This window comes from Apodemus sylvaticus, chromosome 7 (genome assembly GCF_947179515.1).
Source record: "Apodemus sylvaticus chromosome 7, mApoSyl1.1, whole genome shotgun sequence".
Classification (NCBI taxonomy): domain Eukaryota; kingdom Metazoa; phylum Chordata; class Mammalia; order Rodentia; family Muridae; genus Apodemus; species Apodemus sylvaticus.
The window spans coordinates 100561510-100586820 of record NC_067478.1 but is presented as its reverse complement, the minus strand read 5'-3'; the positions used below and the strand labels follow the sequence as shown (position 1 = coordinate 100586820).

The 25311-nt window shown below is 44.5% G+C and overlaps 1 protein-coding gene across 2 annotated transcripts in view; it reads left to right on the top strand.

Annotated features, from left to right (window-relative positions):
• The window catches only part of Ets1 (ETS proto-oncogene 1, transcription factor), a 120504-nt gene that overhangs the window by 13618 nt on the left and 81575 nt on the right, over positions 1-25311 (top strand). For both annotated transcript variants that reach the window (XM_052188747.1, XM_052188744.1), the window contains exon 3: positions 14990-15134. In XM_052188747.1, coding sequence (XP_052044707.1) covers positions 14990-15134 — 145 coding nt within the window. The remainder of the gene's footprint in view (positions 1-14989; positions 15135-25311) is intronic.

Sequence of the window (25311 nt, the reverse complement as noted above, 5' to 3'; positions counted from 1 at the left end):
TTCCATTTAGCATATTGTCTTAATAGGCATCTTTCAAAAGTCAAGTATTTTCTGGTCTGGAAAGATTACCAGATAGCTGAGTCCCACAGTTTGAACTAAAAGTCCTATTAGCATCCTCTGGTTATTTGTACTAGAGGCATCCTTGAAACATCATCATCCACCGTTGTCTAAACTCTGCGGTTCTCAGGTAATGGCCCATTAATGAAGATCTCATGTTCTCTGCCCCTGGGCCAATCTGTCATAAGCAGGGCATGGAGTCTTCTGGCTTGTAAGGTCAGCTCCTCTAGAGACTGTAATGAAGGATGTGAGGTCATAACTAGGAGGTAAAGAAAGAACACTTTTGGAAGCTGTCTGGCTTTTGTGTGGGTGGGGTTTAGCTTACAAGTACCTGCATGGGTAGCATATGGGACCCTTTCATATGACCCAGGAAGTGTTCTTTCCTGTTATGCTATTCTGGCTAGGCCTTGTGGGCTTTGGAGGTCCCTCTAGCACTACCTCATTGGCCCTCTCCCGAATAATCCTTCTTTGCACACCACCCTGCTGGCCTACCTGGAGGAGGACAGGCATGGGAGGGTTAGACTGCTTGTGGTTTTAACTAAATATAACCTAGGTTGAGCTATGTTTAGGGTCAGAGTTATATCAAGGTTCCTCCTGACAAAGAGGAAGTGTGGAGGATACCCAAAGGAATTACCTTATTTGGGGCCCATGTGGACAGGATACTAGGAAGCACCTTGACCAGTGTAGAAGGAAGGGGTAATAATTGCCTATAACCTCTTCTCAGAGCTGCAGGCTTTGGGACCCATAGCAATAGGACCAGGGCCAATGGAGGGTTCCCCAGGGTGCTGTTCCACATGGAATGTACTGATTTCCAAGAGGTTAAAAGAAATCCACATTCAAAATGTCTTTTGATAAGGAGACTGTTTAGGAGGCATCCCTGTCTGAGGGTAGGGTGACCACATTGAAGAGTCTTCATTCTTTCACCCTAGTAAAAACATACTTCTTTTATAAACATGGTGCCTATATTTTCCAAATGGAAAATTCAGAAACTGTCCTACAAAACTTTAGAATCAAACAAACTCATGAATGTGTCTTATAAAAGAATTCTCGGTCGGTGACATTGTAACGGTCTGTTTTCCTCCCAGGCCTCAAGTTCCTCAGAATAACAATCCAGACTGAAAATATACTTACAAATACCCAGGCCATATAGCTAGGCTTGTTCCCTGACTTGCTAATAACTTAAAAGAACCCATTTATATGAATCAGCATTCTGCCACGTGACTGGTTACCTGTGATGAGGTGCCATGTGTCTATCTCATGCTGCCACCATCCCAGAATCCTTTCTGCCGCCCAGATGTCCCACCTTCCATTCTACCCTTTCCTATAGGCCATAGGTTTTTTTGAACCAACATCCATACAATACACAAGCTAAACTCTCTACAGGAGATGATGGCTCGGTGGCTAGAAGCACTTGCTTCAAAGTCTGATGACCTGAGTTAGGCTTTCAGATTCCATGTAAAGGTGGAAGAAAATCTGACTCCAAAAAGTTGTTCTCCACATTGCACAGACTTTAAAATATTTCTAAGACTTAAAAACAGTCTTGCCTTTGTCTGAAGGCCTCTGTGTTAGCTAGCAGAGTAAAGCAACATGAAATCGGGGCTACTTCATGCAAGTGATCACTGAAGGGTTGGGGAGGGGAAATGTGCCTGAGTCTACTCTTCATGTCAGCTTGAGAGGCATCCGTCACATAGTCCTAGACTGTGCTAATGGGACTTGTGTGCCTGCCCCATTAGCTGAATGTTAAATCGGTGGTGCCAGGGAGCAGCATCCCAGCCATCAAGTTCAGCTACTTACCTTTGCAGAATAAGTCCCACATGACAATCCTCACATAAGCTCTCTCTCTCTCTCTCTCTCTCTCTCTCTCTCTCTCTCTGTCTCTCTGAGTGTTGTTTCTTTGTTTTAAAGATGCTGTGTGTGTGTGTGTGTGTGTGTGTGTGTGTATGTGTGTGTGTGTGTTTGCATTAGCCTTGTTGAGTCCTCTAGAGGTGAAGTCATAGGAAGATGTGAGTCATTTGATTTGGGTGATGGGAACTGAAACTACGTCTTCTGCAAGAGCAGTATGTGCTCTTAACTGCTCAACCGTCCATCCATCTCTCCAGTGCCCATCTCAGAGGTATTGAGATTAATTCTGAATCCTGTCAATCTCTCCAAGATCTAACAAATCTCCTTTTCTATCTCCCTTTCCTCCCTTGACCCCTCCCTTCCTTTTTCGTTCTTTTATGTAGTGCTGATGATCGAGCCTCAAGCATGCTGGGCAAATGTTCTGCTTCTGAGCAATAAACCTCCAGCCATTTTTATACTTTCTAAAAAACCTGAGTCAGGGTCCCTTTAATCTTCACATCCTAGTCTTGACCTTGTGATCCTCCAGCCTCAACCTATTAAATAGTTAGAATTTCATGTCTCTGCCACCAAGCCTGGCCTCTTTTGTGTGTTATTGTATTTTCTCTTCTGTTTTGATTAATTGACTAACTACCATATATATATATGTGTGTGTGTGTGTGTGTGTGTGTGTGTGTGTATTTATAAAATTTGTTTCTGTCTTCATATAATCTAGGTAGCAGAAGGAGAAACCACCTTCCTCCTGTCTATTAAGATGAGGTTTGTGCTCCCAGGCCAGATAACTTTAGCATGTACTCGAATTATATTCTTTTTTGTGGTTTCTTTTTCTTTTTCTTCTTCTTCTTCTTCTTTTTTTTTTTTACTGCTAAAACAAAACTTTTGAGATTGTGTAATTTGTCAACAAGTAAACAACAACAACAACAACAGGACAGTTTTTAGGCTCCATTCTAGAGTAAGCCTAAAACTCAAGGGCTATATCTAGTGAAGACCTTCTTGCTGTGTCCTAAAGATTGTGGAGTCATCTTATGTTAGTGGCAATTTATAGATATTTTCCTCCCTAGCTCCCAAATAATTGAGACTGAACTGTTATATTTATGTAACAAGCATTATAGGACAACAACTGAACAGTATTTTAATCTTCCAAGGTTATCGGACTACCTCCTAGTCAAAGTTCCAGTGATATTTGCATTTTAGCACTGATCTGGGGTCCAAGTGCTTTCTTGAGGTGTCGCCCAGATTCTCTTCCAGTGGCTAAATCCCCACTTCCTCTCTCTCTTTCCTGCCCTCCCCTGGTTGGGAGGAAGTCCAGCCCTATTCTTTACCCTGCTGAGTCATTGGCTGATCAGCTTCCTTATTGACCAGTCAGGGACTAATTGAGGGAGTGATGCACACAACACTGACACAGGAGATTCTCAGAATAAGGATTGCAACCAGATATGGGGTTCCAGAAAGCAGCATTTGGATACATCATGGCTAATCTTTACACGGTGCACAGTAACTTTCTATTTACAAGCACTGGATGTAGAGTTTGAGAGTGGGGCATGAGAGAATGAAGTCAGGAAGAGGCCTGAACTCCCTTCTTCTCATCAGGAATCTGCCTCTACAATCATAGCGCTGACCGGCTCAGGAGAGCGGTCTTTATTCTCAGTCCACATCCATGGTTCCACTCTGTGGCTTATCATAATGGTGATTAAATTCTTACTTGGGTTTTAGGGGATAATTCAAGCGATAACCACAAGTTGTAGAAGATCACTTCAAAAAGCACATGAGTTTTGGAGGCAGTAAACTTTCTGTTATTTCTTAAGCAGCAAAAGTGAGCAAACCATTAACGCTCTGACCCATGCCATTCCTGTCTACAAAACAGGTGACTATAACCTACCATGAAGGTCATAGTGCTGCTTCTATTGGACACTCTTGTCCAGTGCCTCCATGAAGATGAGCTCTGTTAATTTCATTTTCCAGCTACTCACCTTGTCTTTCCTTTCTATTTTTGGTTCTTAAGAAGATACTTTTGTATTAAGAAGATACTTGGTATGGGGGCAGTGGGGGGAGAAGATGTTCACTTGTCTCTACAGGAGTGCTATTAAACAAGATGGGGTTCAGGTGGTGACATTCTTGTTAGGAAATCTCCTTGCTTCATGCTCCCTTGAATGAGAAAGAGCCCTCTCACCACCAGATCAAATTTCTCTTGTCATGGGCTGGTGGTTTACAGCTCTATTGCATAACCAGACCCGGTTCTCTTATCTAGCATAGTTTGCTTTAACTGGGCCTCCTTGGACAGCAATTCTCTTCTAAGCCCTGGTTCTGGCTGGTGATTGCCTCCTCTTGTCTACCTACCATTCATGGTTCAGGATTCCAGCTTCCCTGTGTGTTCATGGAGTGATCACGTGTTGTTCTTGTGCTGTGTGTTTGGCCACCATGCCTGCTACTGTGAAGCTGTAATAGATACTACCCAGGTTCTGTAGGAATCATGTAGAGTTTTAGTTAATGCTTTATTTAGATAAGTGGGAACACTCAAAAGAAATTCAGAATCTCAGAAACCAGAGATTTTCTTTTTCTTTTGTTGCTTGGGTGTGATGGTGGCTCTAAACTTATGAAAGTATGGAAGTATAATAATTATATATGTATATGTGTGTTTATCTATGTATCTATCATCTATCTGCCTGTGTGTCTGTCCACCTGTCCATCTGCCCATCTGTCTGTCTTTCAACTCTTTGTTTTCTACCATCTTAGGTAACTTGATATTTCTGAGCTGTTAGGGTCAGCCAGTACAAACTACATAATTTCAGAGTCAGGCTACAAGTTGAGTGTTACAACATCAGAACACAAAGGCCCTACATGGTTAAATAAATTGCCCAACCTCATAATACCAGCAAAGCATAGAATGTGACTGTAATCTCTTTTTAAATCTGTTTTTGTTGCTATCGCTAAATTTATGAGAGCAGGAAACTTGTAAAGATAAAGTTATTGCCACAGTTCTGGAAGCTAAGAAGATTCAAGATTAAGGCCTTGATAGGTTCTGGGTCTTGTGAGGTCTCAGTCTTTCCATCCAGGATGGTGCCTCAATGCTGTGCCTTCTTGCAGAGATGAATGTTCTGTCCTTACAGGGTTGACCCTACTTCCTCAAGCTATCTTACAGGTGTCTTATATCATCTGTGAGGTGCCACCCAATGACTTTCTCACCTTCTGGATCCTCCACCTTTTATGTCATTATATTGATAAATAAATTTCAAAAATAAGTTTGGGGCTGTGGTGGCACATGCCTTTAATCCAACACTCAGGAAGCAGAGGAAGGTGGATCTCTGTGAGTTCGAGACCAGTCTAGTCTACAGATAGAGTTCCAGAACAGAGAGGGCTACACTGTGAAACCATGTCTTGAAACAATACCACCACCACCACCACCACCACCACCACCATCATCATCAACAACAATAACAACAACAAAAGATTGGGGGAACATATTCTGTTGTGATCATAAAAAGAGATATAGTTGTGAGAATATGTTCTAAGGCAGTGTGGGGGAAGGGGTGCCTCAGTGGGCCCATGCTGAGGCATACCTTCCCCCTGAGGGACCAGATACTCAATGGTATAGTATAGAATAGAGTTTATTCAGGGCATGGGGGAGGGGAGTAAAGGGGGTAGTAGAGGCAGAGAAAAGCAGAGAGAAGGAGAGAATAGAGAGAAACAGAGGCAGGCCATGACCACGTGGTGAGAGGGGGAAGGGGAGAATTGCCTAAGAGGGCAAGAAGAAAGCTAAGAGAGTGAGAGAATGAGAGAGGGAGGAGGGTCAAGCAGTCCCTTTTATAGTGGGCCAGACCTACCTGGCTGTTGCCAGGTAACGGTGGGGAGGGGCATACCTGGCTGTCGCTAGGTAACCGTGGGGTGTAGTTCAGACAGAATCATATTCAATCATGGCAAGTCCTTACTACAGTATTTTTTTTTCTTTCTTTCTTCCTTCCTTCCTTCCTTCCTTCCTTCCTTCCTTCCTTCCTTTCTTTCTTTCTTTCTTTCTTTCTTTCTTTCTTTCTTTCTTTCTTTCTTTCTTTCTTTCTTTCCTTACTTGCTTGCTTTGAAGTAGGATCTAGAATTCACTTTGTAGACCAAACTGGCCTCAAACTCATAAAGATTGGCCCGCCTCTCCCTCCCGAGTGCTAGGATTTAAGTTGTGTGCCCTCTTCATTTTTCAAAAATCTATTTGGCAGCATATGGAAACTTAGGACCAACTTTTATTCATGCATCTTATTTATGAAAACTTGGCTTCCTCTGATTTAAGAAAGGGCCAGAGCTCTATTATATAGACCACTGAATCAACTGCCCAAACTTACTGTCATTTATCCTTCCTGTCATGTTCTCCTGGATTCTACCCCAAGACTCCAAATCAGCATTACCATGCACCTCACACCATAGAGTCCCTGAAACTGTCATCCCATGGGGGCTACCCTTACAAGTTTAAGGACTTCTGGCCGAGTAAGGGACAACACAGAGACCCTAGGAATTCAAAGCTGACAAATGGCATCCATCTCATCTAGGACTTCTCAACAAGACAGTAATGTCTTCAGATTTCAGGGACTTTTTTAATACGCTACCATGCCCAGGCTGTTGGGCTGGGTCTCAGTGAATGTCAGATGTGAGTAGGAGCCTTATGCTCTTCCCAGTGGTCTGCAAGGAAGCCAAAAGCAGCTCCCCGTGAAGAACAGCACCTCTCTCCCTCAGCCTTCTGTCTTTGTTGTCTTGTTTCTTTTTGTTTCTCAGAGCCTTGCCCTTTCACCAAGGCCTAAGCCTATCACTTCTCATTGTTTTAAAAAGAATTTCCTGGCCTTGAGTCTAAAATTAAATTGCCCCCTGGTACTTTGCTATTTTGTATGTTCCTGCTTCTCCTGGTGGGTATTACCACCCCCTTTGTGCCCCCTCCTTCTCAGTCACCCCCAGGAGAGCTCAGAGGACATAGGCTGTGCCTCCTTTCCCACCTCTCTGCTGAGCAGGACAAGTATAGCCAGGAATCAGCTCTATGTCCCTGTACCCTTCTGAGGCCAAGCACAGCCCGATAAGAGTTCTTCCCGAGCACTACCCAAAGAATTCTATCTGACGTGCTTGGCAGTCTGTGAAAAGGAAGAAGGAAGATGCCTTACACAGCATCTTGTAAGACCCAGAGACTTCCGGATCTATTAGAAGTCTGTGGGGTGTCTTATGCATTGCAGTATTTTATAATCTTCACCACAGGAGAGCCCAGTAATTGCTCAACCTCAGGAACTGCCTAAGCCCCACTCTTTTTGTCTGAATAGTGGGTGATAGTTATATGGGAGGAAAACACTGTTTGAGGGTGGCTTTGGAAAGCATAAGGACACAGTGTGAAGGCTTAATACGTGACGGGGACACTGCCATGAGCAATGAGCACACATGATGACTCTGAGAACTTTTGGCCCAATGGACTTGCTTTTCTGTCCCAAGGGGCAGTTGATCTGAAGATTGCCAGTTACAAGGTCAGGAGAAGGAATGTGTTCAGGTCAGCAAAATGGAGAGTTTGAGTTGGCAAGGAACTTGCAGATCATCAAGCTATCCTCCTCCGGAAGCAAAAGCTTAGGGAGGTCAAGTGACAGGCCAGAGGTTATACAGCTCTGTGGTGGTGGAACAGGACTTACACACAAGCTTCCTCTGTGTTCCTGGTAGAGTATATGAGTGTCTGACATTCCCAGAACATAATGCAGTTATCCTAGATGACAAATCACAATGTCCATCCTGCCCAGTGCTGACTCTACTGTAATTCTGGATTGAAAAACATCTTGAAGTGTTTGTTGTGTCTTCTATGTTTATGGCTTGAGGTTAAATCCTGCACTTCTATAGTCAACCAGTGTGTCTATATGGACACAGGGAAAGGAGAAGGAGGAGGGAGTTAATGGGCAAACACGCAACCTGTAGGCTGTTTGGCTAAAGCTGGAGAGGTACTGGAAAAACAACTCTCACATGCTTTCACAGATACACTGACTCTACATGTTTGTGATTTGGTATTGTAAAAATATCCCCCTATTCTTTCTTTTCAATGTTGGGGGACATTGAACAAAAAATAGAATGGCTTTGAGATGTAGCAAGACTAGTAGGGGAGGGGAAATGGTGGCTCTGGAGACATAGCTGCCTGTAGGCAAGAAGGAACAGTAGTTGAAACTGACTCTGATGTATGAAGCAGAGAGGAAGCAGACAGGGGGGCCTTTCACCGTAAGAAGAGTGGATTGGTCCCCTGAGAAGATGGCCGGTACACTCAGCCCACCCTTAGAGCAGAGTATTGGTAAAGTTGTGTCTTTGGTCTACTGGATTCCATAGTTACATAGATGGGACTTTTAGGTAGCAGGCTCCTGGATGCTCTCCCATAATGCCTCTCTGCAGAGAGTCTCACTGAGCTGTTCTTCACAGTAGAGGGCTTTTATTCTTTGGCTACATGGTTTCCATTCTTTCTTAGTGGGTGCTTAGAACCCACTCCTCATGTTTAAGTTCTGATGTTGGCCACCACAACTGTATACAATTTATTTCTATAACATTACCTATTACCTCTTTGTTTTATACCCTTATTTCTTGTATCATTACAGACTTGTGAATCTGAACTGTCTCCCACAGGCTCATGTTTTAGAGGCTTGGTTCCCCAGGGTGTATTACGATTTTAAAAGCCAAGGAGCCTTCAGGTGGTGAGGCCTGGATGGCACAAGAAATGACTAAGAATGGGCCTGGAAGATCCCTATTCCAGCCTATGTTCTGCTTGGTCAGCTGCTATAGTCCCTTTGGCGCACTACTGTACCTCAGGATAAGCTGCATAACTTTGCCTTCCCTGATATGGTGGCCCATGGTCTTGTGAAACGTCGAGGCCTAATAACATTTTTGACCATTGAGTTGTTTCTGCTGGGCATTTTCTTATAGTGACAAGAAAAACAAAAGACAAAAGAGCCATATTTTATGGTTTTTTTCCCTTTTGTTTTACCTGCTAATTTTCTTAAATCTGTGCTCAAACTAAATTCTTTCTGCAAGCAGCTCTGATGCCACCCTTTCCTATCTTGTAGACTGTTTTATCTACTGAGTTGCTCTGCCATCCATCAATCTAAACATAGCCCAGATGACACTGTTTCCCACTTTCCTTACAAATTCCCTGAAGCTCAGTATTTTCACTGCATAGGAGCAAGCACTCTTGGTATCTTGGATTTCCTTTTCTCTTTTCTTCCTTTGCCTCATTCAAAAAATCATGCTGATCCTTCCTTTAGAATGCTATACCTCTGTTTCCACCTTCACTCCGGGATGACACAAATCTAAGCCTTTCTTTGTAGCTTGATTAGTCAAGATTAATGAGGCTTTGTGTGAGGTAGGCACCCAAACTTCACAATTAATCTGAAGACTAACTTAATACAATTTTAAAAATCATAATCAGGCCAGCAGTGGTGGCACACACCTTTAATCCCAGCACTTGGGAGGCAGAGGCAGGTGGATTTCTGAGTTTGAGGCCAGCCTGGTCTACAGAGTGAGTTCCAGGACAGCCAGGGCTACACAGAGAAACCCTGTCTCGAAAAAACCAAAAAAAAAAAAAAAACCAAAAAAAACCCAAACCTCATATTCAGGTACAAATCATTATGGAAATAAATGTTTAATTTAAGTAATGTGAAAATAAAAGTGATACCTGGGTCAGTAGTGTACATATAGACTCACCTCAGCTCTATGTCTCTGCATAGGCCTCTTACTGACAGTCCCACCTCTTCCCCTTCTTCTACTGCCCAGTCTATCCTACCTAGCACCATCAAGTGGTTCTGTCTAGAATGTGTTAGGTTAATTATACACAACCTCCATGTTCTGGTATTTATGTCTTGCTTCTTACTTGTACCTCTGATAATTATGTTTATCACACACTACCTAAAATGGTGCTTTTAATACAGTGCTTTTCTCCAAGGTTTGTCCCCACCAGAGAAAGTCTCCAACTTTTTCTGACTTGCCTGAACCTTGTTTCAGTCCTCCTTCTGTAGTTGTAGGCCTGTCTTCTTCTTTACCTTTTGATTTCTTGACCACTCACCAATGCTCAATATCAATATTGAGCCCTCCTCTTAGTCTGCCTTCTCTCAAAAGTCTTCCCTCCTACTTTCTGTAGCTTGTCTAGCTGGTTTCAACCTCTATTGAGGAGAGAGAGAGAGAGAGAGAGAGAGAGAGAGAGAGAGAGAGAGAGAGACAAGGAGGGAGGGAGGAGGGAGAGAGACAAGGAGAGAGGGAGAGGGAGGGAGGTAGGGAGGGAGAAAGAGACATGGAGGGAGGGAGGGAAGGAGAGAAGGAGAGAGGGAGAGGGAGGGAGGGAGAGAGAGAGACACACAGAGGGAGGGAGGGAGAGAAGGAGAGAGGGAGAGGGAGGGAGGGAGAGAGAGACACACACATGGAGGGAAGGAGGGAGAGAAGGAGAGAGGGAGGGGGAGGGGGGAAAGGGAGAAAGAGGGAGGGAGGGAGAGAGGGAGAGAGAGATTCCAGAATTTAATTTCTTTTGTTGTTTTCTTTGAGCATGACTACTAACAAACCCCAACCAACCCTGCTGAATGATCAACAATGATCCCTGCCTCTTAGGGTCCTTGCATTTATATACCCTCTGAAAAGTTCCCAGAATTCCAAACATCACACACTCATGGAAACTATCTGCAGCTAGTAAAATCATGCTTTTGCTAGAGCATGAGGCAAATCATGGTCAGTGCTGCAGATGTCTGAAGCAGCCCTGCATCCCTATACCTGGGATTTGAATGACTCAAAAATGGCACTACAACTTTCCTCATCCCTGGTACTTAATATTGTCACATCATCTCAATGTAACTTCCTGTTTACTTTTCTGTAAGCTCCCATTGTGTGAGAAATTTTTTTTCCTGGGGAGACAAAGCACACATCTAATCACTCTAGATAGTCATCCCATGATAGATAAAAATATGGATATCACCAAGGTCCAACTTGGTTAAACAATAAGCTTTACTGGATTTACTAACAGAAATATGGGTGAGGAGTTACTTACAGGAGCAGAAATGACCCAAAGACATCTATATCACCAAAACCTACCTCAGCATTGGTGACAGTTCACAAAAAGTGGGAACTTGGAGCATACTACAAAATCTGCAGTCAGCTCAGCAGGCTGGAGAGTATCCCTTCCAAATGATACAGTTGACTCAGTTCCTCTAAACCTCTCACAGGCAGCTTGGCTGGTTTCTGCTTCTTCTAGGCTGCTGGTCTGGTCTCAGAGTCATCTTTGCTATTCAGTTATGGTCCTCTGAGAGGACTCTCAGTTCTTATTGCTTACTCTGGCAGGTAGGGACTTAGTGAATCTGGTCAGTTTCAGGTACTTCCTATTTTGAGTAGTTTACCTTCCTGCTTTAGGAGCTTCTTGGCAGGATAGAATGCTTCAGTCTAGGAAGAAGCTGTTGTTTAGCTTCTAAGGGTGTGGCTCATTTCTTGTTCCTGTTATATTCTGAGAATCCTATACAATACCTGGCATAGACTATGTCTACTGTCCATTAGTTCTGTGACTTACGGTGACATAATTAATCAAACACATACATATTATAGAATTAGTTTTTACTGAAAGAATCTTGCTCTGTAATGCAGGCCAGCCTCAAACTAGTCATTCTACCTCAGCCTCCCAAGTGTTGGGGTTACAAGTAAGTGCTACCATGTCAGACTTCTAACAGTCAGTTTTGAGCAAGCTGTTTTTGAGTCACATAGCCTCATGCTGTACAAGTCGAAGTGTCAGCAGCCAGAAATCAAATGGAACTGGGTTCGATGTCTGTCTTCATTATTCTACGAGCAGAGTGGCCTGAGGCAATTTACTTTTCTTCTACACATGTCTGTTCTTTGGTAAAATGGAGATTAGTGTGCTAGCTTTATAGGATGGTGGTGGAGATTCAAAGCGGCCATACTTACAGGGTACCTAGCATCCCAGCTGGGACCGGCAGGTGTGTGATAGGTGTCGGCTCCTTTCAGTCATCACTTGGGGATGAGCAAGTGAGAACCCGCCATATGCTTTTCTTCAGACTATGACAGGGACAGGAGTGCTGCTCAGACATTTCACTCATGTATCTCTGTTGCAGCCCAGAAGGGAAGGTGCAGGTGACGAGCCTTACTGTGGGGCAGCTTCTTTTAGGTGGCTCCCTTTAAACAATGAGGTGGAGGCTGCACCACCTAGATGTCTGACCTGCCAATACCCTGCTTCTTTCTCCTCAACTGGGGCAGTTTCATAATGAATAGAAACTGTTGATGTGGTTCTGTTGAGTAATAAGGTCATTCTTCTGCTCTATGAAATGGCTATTGAGTAGGTTCGTGAAATGTCTAATAAACAGGCAGGTGTTTTGATGCCAGAACTGTGAAGGTTTTCTCAGAAGCATCTGCCAGAGAAGATGTTTGTGGTTAATGGCAGGCCTACCATATCTCACTCTTAAAACAGTCCTCTAGCTTGACTGAGGGCAGCCACGGACAGAGCATGGCTAAAAAACAGTTTCTTTCTTTTTCTTCTTTGGTTGTACGTGCATGTATGTAGTGTGGTATGTGTGTGCATGCGTGTATGTTCTCTCTTGTGTTGATGCAGAGACTGATGTTGGGCAGCTTCTCCCATCGCTTTCCACTGTGTCTACTGAGACAATGTCTCTTTCTGAACAGGGGCTCTCCAGTTTGCTTGGCTTGGCTGGCCAACTTGCAGGAGGGATCCCCTGTCTCTGTCTGTAGAACTCTGGGACCACAAGTGGCCTGTTCGGATTTTTATGTGGGTTCTGGGGGGTCTGTCTCATGTGTCTGCAAGTGGTTTATCATAGAACCGTCTCCTAAGTCCCATAGTTGTCTCCTCCTCCTCCTCTTCCTCTTCTTCTTCCTCCTCTCTTCACTTCCTTCTAACATTTATTTATTTATTGTCTGTGTGTGGTGTAGTGGGTGTTCACATACTCATGCCAAAGCAGGCATGTGGAAGTCAGAGGCCAGCGTTCTGGAGTTGATTCTGCCTCCTCCCTAGGTCCTGGGAATTAAACTTAAGTTCTCAGGCGTGGCAGTGACAAGTCCTTCCATTCAATAAACCATCTTTAGCTCCCACTCTCTCTCTCTCTCTTTCTTTTTTTGTTAATTTTTAATTTTTTTGAGATTATAGTGTCATTACAACATTTCTCCTTTCACATTCCTCCCTCCAAACTGTCTTATATTCCCACATACTCCCGGTTGCTCTCCTTCAGATTCATGGCCCCTTTTCTCATTAGTTGTTTTTTAAAAATTATTTATTTAGTATTATTTATATGAGTACACGGTAGCTGTCTTCAGACACACACCAGAAGAGGGCATCAGATCCCATTACAGATGGTTGTGAGCCACCATGCTGGGAATTGAACTCAGGACCTCTGGAAGAACAATCAGTGCTCTTAACCTCTGAGCCATCTCTCCAACCCTCCTCATTGTTATTGCATATGTATGTATATATACATATATATGCAATATATACACTATATATGTAATATATATATATATATATATATATATATATATATATTCCTAAATATAACCTTATATGTAACCTAGCACATATAATGTTACTTGTATTCATGTTTTCAAGCACTGGATAACTAATGTGTGTGTGTGTACTTCCCTGGGGAATACCCCCCCTCCCGCTCCCAGCTTTCCTTTGCATAGAGCTGTGATCTTGTGAACCTTCCCCCATCCTGTTTGGCCTGTCCATTGGTGTCATCCTTGTGAAGCTCACAGTTTCTTTTTAAGTATAAAAACAGATTTCCCATTTTTGACAAAAAACAAACAAACAAACCCCCCCAAAACTCATTTTAACTTAAAATTTGTATTTTGAGACACCATCTCTTTAAGGTACTTGGACTTGCGTTTGCTATGCATCTGCATCAGCCCGCCGGAGCTCAGACAGATCTTGAACTAGCTCTTCTCCCCCAGCCTCCTGAACAGCAGGCTTGTTCACCATGCCCAGCTGTCTCTTCCGTTAAAATAGTATCTACCTTGTACCAAAGACAATGTTTGGCGTAGAGTACTTGTTACTTCCATTTTATAGGCACAAAATTTTGTTCAACATGTTTAACTTTGCTTTATATGTAATTTTCTTATACATCTTTAATGTATACATTTCATTTTTATTTTCATATGTATGGGTGTTTTGATTGAATGCATGTCTGGGCAACACGTGTGTGTCTAGTACCCAAGCAGGCCAGAAGGAAGGGGCATTGGATCTCCTGACATAGTTGTGCGGGACTATGAGGTCACTGGGAATTGAACTCAGATCCTTTGGAAGAGCAACAAATGCTCTTAACCACACAGCAGTCTCTCTACTCCCTCAGCTCTCCCACTTTATGAGTTTGGTTTATTATTTCCATTTTATGAAAGAACAAACCAATGTTTAGATTAGGGAGAAGACCTGAATTCCCATATGAGTAAGTGCAGAGCCGGGGTTTCAATTTGAATCCATCTGCCTTCAAGGAATAAGGCTTTTAAATCTGTGAAATGTGGTTTTCTACATAGCAATTTTTGGTTTCTCACACTGTATATTTTGTGAATCTAATAAAGCTAATAAGGAGGTGGCATACATCTCCAAACAGTACAGGAAATAGTTGCTACTTAGTAACTTATGTCATCAAAACCCACCCCGACAATTAATGACAAATGAAGCGGATTTTCTGCTGTAGATCCATTTTCTCCCTTTACCTGTGGCATTTGTCTCATATTCTACAACACTGGGCTCTTTGCTAAGATTATTCTTTTATGATGCTTTTATAGAGGGAGATAATACTAATAGAAAAATCCCAGAGTGTATTAAGTATGAGATGGTCAATATTCTTCTCTGCTGTTCACTGCAAATGTTTTTGAAGGTTATAAAACTGGTCCTCAAACATGTAAAGGTATGGATAGAAATAAATGACGTCAGAGTCTAAATAAGAAATTCCTCTCATTACCTGTGAGGTTGGAGGGCAAATTGTGTGGGAATGAAGGGTAGGTTCTGACTGGAAGTCTGTCCCTGCATAGCTGGGATTAGATGGTGTGAAGTCATATTTATAATAAGGTTGAAATATAAAGGGTTTTCTCCTAATATGTGCCCCTTTCTCTTCACTGGTCACAGAGGCAGGGGCCCATCAACACGTTTGAAGATCCCCGAATGACCTGCGGTTTCCAATCCAATTATCATCAGCAAAGACCTCTTTACCCACTCTGGGATGAGACAGCCACTCAGGAAGTTCCTACTGGCCTTGAACACTGCGGCTCAGGTAGGAATATAAACAAAAGCTGCGGATGAGGAGCGAGTTGAAGGCCAAGAGAAACCTGCTGAGGGCCGTGTTCTCTGAAATAGCACCCGATAGGGTACACGGGTACAAATGCTATTGTTCCCTCGCGGAAAGCCCCATGTCTGCGTCCCAGTAACTTTGTGCTACTTTACTGTCCAACAGGAAGGTGATACTCTACCAAAGGGCCCAAGAAGGGCTGCTTTCGGTCTTGATTTTGTAAACAGTTTGTGTGTTTTGTGCACTTTTCGCCGTTTAGGATGGTTGTTGAGAAACTTGGTTTACCAGCATAGCTGATGAACTGGAAAAAACGGAGGAGTATGGGTTAGTGTCGTAGTCCAGGATGGGACTTTTTCCCTTCGTCGGGAATCTTTTATTCTCCACTGGCATCTGCACTCTCTTTCCTACACCCCTTCCCCATCCCCAACTACCTGTAGGAGCAGCACCTAGCCCCACTCTTCCTCCTTCCTGACTAGCTGGCTACAAGGCCACCCTCTCCTGAGCTAGGGTGAGAGTCCCCCAGAGGCCCTGTCTATAGTGAGTCTGCCTGCTTGCCCCAGGAACAACCAGAACCCCAAGTTACCTGAGTTCTGTTGATCTGTTTTCAGGACTCCCTTCTGTTTCCTTTGAATTCCATTAAGCTTTGTTTACTCAGTAGTGTTTGAAGAAATTACTAAGTGCAGACTTCAATTTAGTACTGTGAAATTCAATTGTCCTTGAGACCATGTTCTAATGACATATATAAAATGTATGTGATACACACACACACACACACACACACACACTAAGCAAAATGATTCCAAATCCATCAAAATTTTGTCAGGTTGAATTCTTAGCATAAGAAATGTCATTGCTCCGACATATTGAAATCTATAACTCACAGGAATTATACAGACGACATTGACTTCTGGGAACTAAGTGGAATGCTTTATCATGGTGGTTGTTCAGTTCACTTCTGACTTATGGTAAGTGGCTTATGGGAAAGTGGGAAAATAAAACCAATATCTGCTTTGTAGTCCATACTTCATCCCATAGCAGAAGTGAACAGTTACTGAGCGCACTGCATCTCCCAGGCACGGGTGTGCTGTGGTGGGTCGGGCAGTGTAGGAGGCTCTTCTGACTCAGGTCCTGGAACAGGTTGGCATCAATATTCTGCTGACGAAGTAACATCTATGCTATTGTTCCCTCTGTGGTACCTTCATCCTTTCAAGGGTTAAAAAACAGTCAAAAGCATAAACACACACTTTTCAGCTGTGCATCCATTGTACAGAGAGGTTGTGAGGAGGATGTAAGGATATAAACAAGTTGAGCCATGACAACTGTGAACAAATTAGACTTCATCTCTATAAGAAGAAGACCCGCATGGTCATGCGTAGTATCATTCTTGAGTGCTATTAATACCACAAGCCTTAGGGTTGTTATTCACTGAATGCAACTCGGATGACGCTTCCACGTGTTACAAACTGAATCTCATGTGTATTTGAGTGTCCCCCCACATTGACCCATAAACCCAAGGTGAGAACGTCTTTTCATCCTAACAGACATAGCCTTTCTCTTTCTTTTTTTCTTAAGTTTATTTTTAAGTTTTTACATTAATTAATTTGTTCAGTTTGCATCCTGATCCCAGCCCTCCCTCCTCCCATTTCCCCCCTCACACCTCCCTTCCTTCCATCTCCACCTCCCCTTCACCTCTGAGGTAGGGGTTGGGGAGAGCAGCTCTCTAGGATGTACTGTAGACCTGGGACAGGGGAGGCTCCAGGGAGTCTATGAGGGAAACTCTAGCTGAGACTCCTAGAAAGAGGGCATATGGAGCCTGAAGTGTCGACCTCCTGGAGCTAGGCAGGACTCCCAGTGCAGGGATAAAGACATCAACCCACTTACAAAACTTCAACACAAAATTTGTTCCACCTGCAAGAAGTGCAGCGACAAACATGGAGCAGAGACTGAGGGAATGGCCAACCAATGGCTGGCCCACCTTGAGATCCATTCCATGGGTAAGAGCCTTTCTCTTTCTTAACTGCAGGATACATCATTACAAGTGCGTGTGTGTGTGTGTGTGGGGGGGGGAGGTGTAATCTTATTTGTTCTTCTTGCCAAGTTTCTCAGAAGTTAAAATGTTTTGATTTCAGAGCCAGGGAGACGGTTTCTGTGAAATATATGAATAACAAACAACTCACAATGTTCTTAGCATTAAAATGTAAAGAATTCTTAGCAATGCGATAGAGTACTTTTTTCCCAGAGCTTATAGTTCCAAGACAGAAGCTCCGGTTGCCTCAACTTGTGGCTTTGGGGTAGGAATAATAACCATCCTTAGAATGGCCTGGCATGCCAACCGTTGCAGTTTGGAATGATAGGCTGCTTCCATGGGGTCTGGCTTCTGACCAGTTGGTGGTGATCTGTTTGCAAATAGAGGCTGTAGCTCCCACTTCCTCAGGCTCCCTCTGATGGAAAGATCTGGCAAGAACCTTGAGCCTTTCCCTGTCTGTCTTTTGCCTTGTAAGCCATCCAGATGAAGGAGCTCCAGGAACTCTTTCTGGGCTGTGGTCCAGTTCTCCTCAGTGATGGGTTGTCCTTTGGAAAGGCTAGTGTTAGTTTTGTATTTTTTTTTTAAGGAAAGAAGATGAAGATGTAGATGCGGATGAAGGAATGATTTCTCCAGCTGTGGCACTTTTTTTTTTTTGGTGGAGATATGCTAAATAAAAAGAAAGGGAGAAAAAAATACTCCAGTTTTTTCCCCCATCTTCTTTCATCCTATTTATAACCTCAGCTTCCTTCCCCTCCTCGGAGACTCACGGCTACTTCCCACCCCTGCTCTGCCTCACGTCTGTGCTCTCAGAAGGGATGAATGGACTTCTTTTCCAAGGATTACACATCTGTTAGTGACTGGAATACTGACAGGAGGGGCCAACCCTGAACACCCAGGCTCCCTCATAGTGGCCTTCATCGGAGCATTGTTCCCATTCATTCACAGAGGGGCAGAGGCTGAGGAGGAGGAGAGGAATGGGAAGAAGGGAGGCCAAGAGAATAAAGCTAAGACTTAAATAGAGAAAGCCTCACTGATAAGGGGAAGGGAGAGTCGGAACCAGGAAAGCGCAGAAGAGGTGAAAAGGAACAGGGGAGGGAAACTGAGATGTGCAGAACTGACAGAAAACAGATATGAGTGTTGGTAGAGATGGAAATGGTATTGGGAAAAGATGATGAAAAATGAATGACAAGGGACAAAGAATCAGGGAGCCCAGAAAAATGACAAGGGACGGAAGAGAGGAGAGAAATGGCTTGAAAGAGAAAAACACACGCTTCTGAGGACATTCACTACAGCTAAAAAGGGAAGTCGCATTTGCATGCAATTGCCTGTGCAGCTGTACGTTGCTTTGCTTCACAACGATCTTGCAGTCATCATTTTCTTTCATTTTTACCTCCTCCTCCCTCCCTACGGCCCCCCTCCTTGCTATCAGCCTGGAGCCATTATGGAGAGCCAATGGGGGCCAAGGGCTGGTGTCTGCATGAATGAATGGGCCCTTTCTGTCTCAGCTTCTCGTCATCCTTCTGTCAGGGAATCTTGTGAATCAATGGAGCTCCTTACACAAGCCAGGGCTGTAATGTCTGTTACTGTTTATAGTCTGCCTGGAGTGTAGCCCACTGACCCTGTCTCTTTTCTGTTCCCTACCTCTATTCTGTCCCTCTCGGCCTCAGCACCTCTCTCTCCATCACCATAACAAGAATGATTGTGTGTGCTGGTCTCCTGCTCCCTGTCTCTAAGAACTCACTAACATCTTGCTGTCCTGAGGCGTTAGAGCTAGTTCTTGTCCACAGCCCCTGTTGAGAAGCGGCAGGGTCGATACAATCCATTCTGAGATGAGACAGTAAGCCAAGCTTGTCTTCTATTGGGAATCAGAAATCAGAAGCCAGAGAGACCTTACTCCACATGGAGACAACATGACTATAGTTCAGCTGTAGCTGCCAGCTGTCCACATGTGACTTCAGCCTCTTGGTTAGGGTGATCATGACTGATCATAACATGTGTTAGAAAAGACAATACTCTGGTCCATTTTTTTTTCTTTTTTTCCATTTTTTTTCCCATTTCAGGTAGTATTTTTCAAAGGCAGGGATGGATTTGGTCTTGAATCATTGCAATTTTTAACAGTGGCATTTTGATCAATATATACTCATGTCAAATACTTGCTTAAGCTGGGAGGCAGGGCAGAACCACAGAGCAAAGAAGAGAAAGAATTTCACTCTTATTACTGTGGTCCTTGATTTGAACTGTCAGAGACTGGCTTTTTTCCTTGTAGGATACGATTTGGTATATTTTGGTTGCTGGGTACAGTAGAACCTTTATTTACTCCATACACAGAATGCTGCTGCTTCTCAATATCTTGAAAAGGAGTTCAGAGATGGTCCAAGAGTAAGGAAGCCAGGATCTTAAAGGAGATTACTGAAGTGTATAGTAGATCTTTCTCATTGTGTGACCTTGGGTGACTTGAGGATGAGTCTTTAGTTTCTTTATATGCCAGGGAGATTTTCAAAGCCTGTTTTACAGGCAGTGGCAATAGTGGCGGTAGCAGCAGTAGCCCAATGAGGAGGAGGAGGAGGTGGGGAGAAGGAGGAGGAGGAGAAGGTCTTAGAGATGTAAGAGTTAACTCTTGCTCTGAACTCATTGAACTATAAACTCCAGAATCTGCTAAAGGCTTTAAGACTCTACTCGAGGGTTAGGGTTGAGGAATGTTTTCTTGTTTTTTTTTTCTAATACATTTCCAGCAGCTGGAAGTCTAGAAATCACACTCTGAGACCCACTCAGTTCATATCTGTGGAGCCTGAAGCACGTCGGCATACAGTAAACGTGATGTACACGCCTGCTATTGTAAATCATTGACTCACTGTTCTGTGAGGTACATTTTGGAAATCCAAAAATGTCTAAGGGTTGAGTCAGAAAGTGAACCACTGATTGGTTGAACTCATTTGACCTCCAGTGGCACATGGTGGGTCCTAAAGACAGATGGGGAGAGAGAAGACACAGTCCCTCCCTACATGTAACTTTTTAAAAAAAATTGTATGGGGGTGTTCATTTTTAATGATAGAACAAATGGTTTCCATATGAAATACTGCACTTATGTATGACACAGGCTTGGCAATATCAGGGGGTGACTTTGGATTTCACTATTTAAAATTTCTAAAACAAATTTACTAATAAAATGGCGGAACTGAAGAATGTCTTTCCCAAATAAACTTTAGGAGTTCATGTGGGAGACACGTTGAGAGGCCAGGTTCATGGTCTCTCCTGGGGCTCTGTCATCTGGCCCAGCGGCTGGGAGGGATCAAACCTGGGCAGTGTTTGGAAAGGGCCATTGACAACCAGGTGGGATGCGTCAGCAGGAAAGCAAGAGCCTCCAGTTCGGCTTTCAAGTGTTGAGACTGTTGAAGACGTGCCAGCATGACTTCAATGGGGACTCACCTTGCCTGGAAATGTTTATGCTCACAGCAGGTTTCTTCTTTCAGCTGACTGTGTCTGATGGCCATAGGGCTTAAAAACCAGCGTTTCAAACTCCATCTGCTGTGCATAACTGTTCTGTCTTTCTTCAGGACACATTTTTCTTTTTCTAGAACACTTTTTTTTTTAAAGGTTCTTTGTTCTTCAAAACGATTCTAAGCCTGTGAGCCTGTGAGGATTCTGGATGATAACATTAGATATTACAATATTGGACTAATCTGTCCCAGATAGAATGCTTGACTCTTTCTGTCAGAGAAGACTTATGGTAGCCTACAGTGAGAGAAATGAGGAGCCTCTCAGGGGCCCCCTTTCTCAACAACTTACTGAATGTTCTTGATTTTCCAACTCACTGTGGAATGGTCTAAACTTTGAAAAGGCAGTTCCTCACAACTAATCTGGTTTTATTATTGTAATTATTATTATTACTATTATTTGAATATTTACTTATTTTTAAGACAGTTTATATGTTGCCCTGGCTGGCTTGGAACAGGCTATAAAGCCTAATACTAGAGAATTGTCTTTTCTGTAAATAGGGTCTGACCACTAAGGGAGATTGGGTTCCTCTGATTCTGGTTTGGCAGCTGTGCTATCTCCCAAAGTGCTAACTATTGTCTTGTCTCAACGTTCATCTTTCACAGACCAGGTCTAACTGCTCTTCTTAGGTTCCTAGAGGAAGGTGGCCAGGGACACTTGAGGCTGAGCGGTCTTTTTACACACCTACCCCATCACATCTCTGAGGGGCTTTAAGAACATACTGAAATAAGAGGGCATACATCACTCCTCCATGTTTGCATTTACTCTGTGCTTTTTTGATATCGAGGTATCTGTGTGTCTGCGCCTTTCTCTGCAAGGAAAGATGGGCCCCTGGCCAGATGTGTGCCCCTCCAACCCTCCGCCAACTGTGGGTGGCTGATATGTACTGACCAGGGTTCTATAGCCTCCTCTCTTAGACTCCCACCTACTGCCTCCTCCAAATCTTTGAGTGTGTACTATTTAGCATTCAGATTCCTTGAACGTTTTTGTGTAAGGGGTTGAATCTAAATAGAACTGTGTCTAGTTAGAGGATTTAGCCCGCTTTGGTAGAGAGAGCAAGAACACAGCATCATGTCCTGGAGATTTTTGTAAGTTTCTTGGGTTTCTGATCTTCAACAGACAGGTCCTTACCCTTAGTTTTGAGTTCTTATGCTAGTCCCATAGTATAAGACATAAAAGGCCATGGTCTCTAGACAACAAACAGCCACCCTTCCTGTGAACCGCTGTCTGAGGATGGATTTAAAGGAGCCAGAGGAAGAAAGTGTCTGACTTTGACCTAATGAGTCTTGACTACTTTCTCATTGCCCAAGGAACATCCTATTCTCAGCAGGCGCTCTCTTTCCTCCTCTTTCTTCCCCCCACACCTTCCCCCCCTCCCCCCGTCACCCCCTGCCCTCTCCCTATCCTCTCTATCATATGTAACGCATAGGTTACATCTGCCAACATCGCCCCCCCTATACCTCATTTCACCAGTAAAAACAGAGGAGCTGCTGGGAAAAAGAGCTCAGAGCTTTTTGGGATTGAGGCTCACTAGAGCGCAGCAAAGGAAGGTGGAGGACTTGGTTGGTGGTGTGTGAGAGAATGAATCCCTTCCTCCGTGCTGGGAAAGGAAGGAGATCCAGGTGCAGAGCGTCTCATCTCAGCAGGGCTAGCAGAGTGACAATCAGCACGAAGCCTTCTGTCTGCCTGGCCACCTGATAGATATATTCCTGGTTTCTCAAAAAAAAAAAAAAAAAAAAAAAAAAAAGTTAAGGAAGTAACAGCATTGCACTGGAACTCCCAGGGGGAATCTGAGTTGGGGGTGGGGAGCGTTCTCTTAACTTCTTCAAACCGCAAATATTTAGTCCGAGTTGGGAAAAGGTCCCCGGGGCACCAAGTTCTTATTGGATTCTAGCAGTTTGACCCCTCTTCTGGAACAGGGGCGGGGGCGGGGTGGCCACTGCTGGCTGGCGTCGCCGGCTCGTCTCCTCTCAGCTCCCGCGGGCCGACTGCTAGCGGGCGCTGCGGATCTCTGTGAATGGAAATGGTCGGGTGGGTGGATGATGTGAGAGAGCTGGAGCTGAGCTAAGAGGGGGTGTGAGAGCCGAGGGGGTGGGGACGGCCGGGCAGGGACAGCCTGTGGTGCTCACGTCTGGCCGGGAGAGACTCTTGGCCTCCAGATGTTCAGTGTGTTTATAGCTGCCAGAGCAAGAGACCAGCTCCCTCGTTAAGAAGTTGCTTTCTTGAGCTGCAGCTTCTGCAGCTGGAGGCTGCGCCCTCCCTTCCCCCAGGCTGGTCCCTCACCCCGACCCCGCCTTCCTCCTCTGCAATCCTCCCAAAATACACGAGCACACAAAAAGAAAAACACCAGCAGATTTTTTATTTCAGAGAGTAAACACTTGGGCCGTGGGGGTCTGGAGGTTATGGGAAAAGAGGAAACCATCCAGCTAATCAGGCAGCACACACTTCCCCCGCTGAAATAAAACAGAAATCTTTGCTCCACAGGGCTGCCCGGTTAACCCCGACGCTGCCAGCCAGGCAGCGCCCCAGCCGCCCCCGAAGTGGGGGCACCCAGGCTCCAGCTTGGGCAGCTACAACTGCTGACTCTGGGAGGGGAGAGGCCTGGCCTGCCTGACCTGTCTGCTGTCCCTTTAGTCTGTGGTGGCACATCTGCTTAAGAAATAGACGGTTGGAACAGATGAGATTCTGAACTTAGATTTAGATTGCAAGAGGCTAGTGGGCATTCTAGAGGTGTGTGTGGGGGGGGGGAGGTTTGGGGGTTAGCAAGGGCACCACCCCCTGCCAGGAGAATCTTTGCTATTAAGAAAGCCAGCTTGTTTGCCTGCCTGCCTGCCTCCCTCCCTCCATCCTTCCTTGTCTCCCCTCTTCTACCTTCTCTCCATCCTCACCCCTGCCCCCCCCCACACACACACCCCTAGTTCTCTTCTCTAGTCCTTTCCCTGCTAAGGACCTTTAGAATCTATCTTCCTTCATTTGTCCCCTAGCTGCCTGTCCAGAGACCATAAATATCCCATGGGGAAGAAGTCAGGGGTCAAACAGGAGGCCTAATTGCTCTAAGGGAGAGATCACCTCTCCCCTGATGTGTGGCCAGCCTTTGGCCCTCAGAACTTGCCTCTGTGCACCGGCCTCTGCCTTTCCGTTCAGAACCTGCCCTGTCTCACTGTCTGGAGGGCTGGTTCTCTCTTCTCTGCATCACTGTGTATTTTTTGTAGGGATTGACTTCCTATTCCTGAATATCCTAGTAAGACTCACGTGTGGCTTTTGAAGACTCTTGCTTCTTAATAAAACGGATTTCCACAACCTCTATTCATCCTTAAGGTGGGATTTAAACCTCAGCCTCTGAAGCAAGCGACCTGCTTTGCAAGTCTGGCTTCCCGGTCAAGTCCCAGGAAGCAGAAACACCAGGGATTTAAACAGCTCTAGAAACAGGTCCTAACTACCTGGGCCTTTTCCTGCTTATACCTCACCAACCCTGAAGACCTTCTACCAAGTCTTAGATTTGCTAATCGAGGTTTAGGAAAGCATAGTCTTGCTTAAAAAAAATATTATGTGCAAGAATTTTGCGTTGCCCTGCCTCTCAGCATGGCCTGGGATTGCAGAGGAGTTAGGATCTTCTGTAGTAAGGGGGAACAGTCCGCGGTGTCCTGCCGAAGCAGATACAGAGAGCACACCAGCATATCTTGTTTTACAGCAGAGAATTCACTGCTGTCAGCTTCCTTCCTCCAAATCCCTTTCCACTGCTCTGGCCGATCCCCAGGGATTGTATTTAAATCTGGAAGTTGTTTCCATCCCATTGTCTTGGAGATAAGAATCTTGGCCTTGCCCAATGTCCAGACACATCTTTCTGCTTTATTTTGCGCTACTCAGGATATATCTTGAGTCGGCGTCAGCGTCTTCTCTGCTCTCTAGTGGGCCATAGATTGAGCTCACCACCCTCACCTTACACAGTGGGAGAAAGTGTGGTGGCAGTCACGTCTGGATCACCCTGACAGAATATATAGTACAACAGTGCAGGAGATCTGTTGGGTGGGACACAATCCCAGCCAACTGCCTCTGCCTAGACCCCATCCTCTGGGGTCCTAGCCCTCATGTCTGATCTCTGGCTGGTCTTGAAGTGACTGACCAAGTTGTCACAAGATCACCTAAATGAATGGTAGTTTGCAGACCTCTCCACTCGAGAGAGAGATTACCCTACATGGACTCTGGATTGCCCTACAAGGATCCTACTACTTGTCTTAATGTTTGTAACTTTCATTGGTGTGTTAGACATTCCTAGTGGAGCGAGACTTAGGGCTGGTTGGTGATCCTACGCCAAATATTGGATTTTTTTTATAATGAAAATGGACAGCTGCATCTGGAATCAGATATGCTTGTAGACTGTCCTGGAGATCCCCAGGGAGATTAGGGAGAGCAAAAAGATGCTTCATCTCTTCGGAAGGACCTGGTGTGTGTAAGCCTTTCATCATTCCTTTTTTTTTTTTTTTAACTGAACATTTTGACTTTAAATTTCCAGAACAATGAAACCACAGGAGTCTGTTTGACTCTTGTCTTTTGACACCGGTTCAAAGTGTCCAGGCAGATTCCTGGGCATATTTGCTTCTTGATTAAAAGTATTAGATGTGCCAATACCTTGTTCTTCTC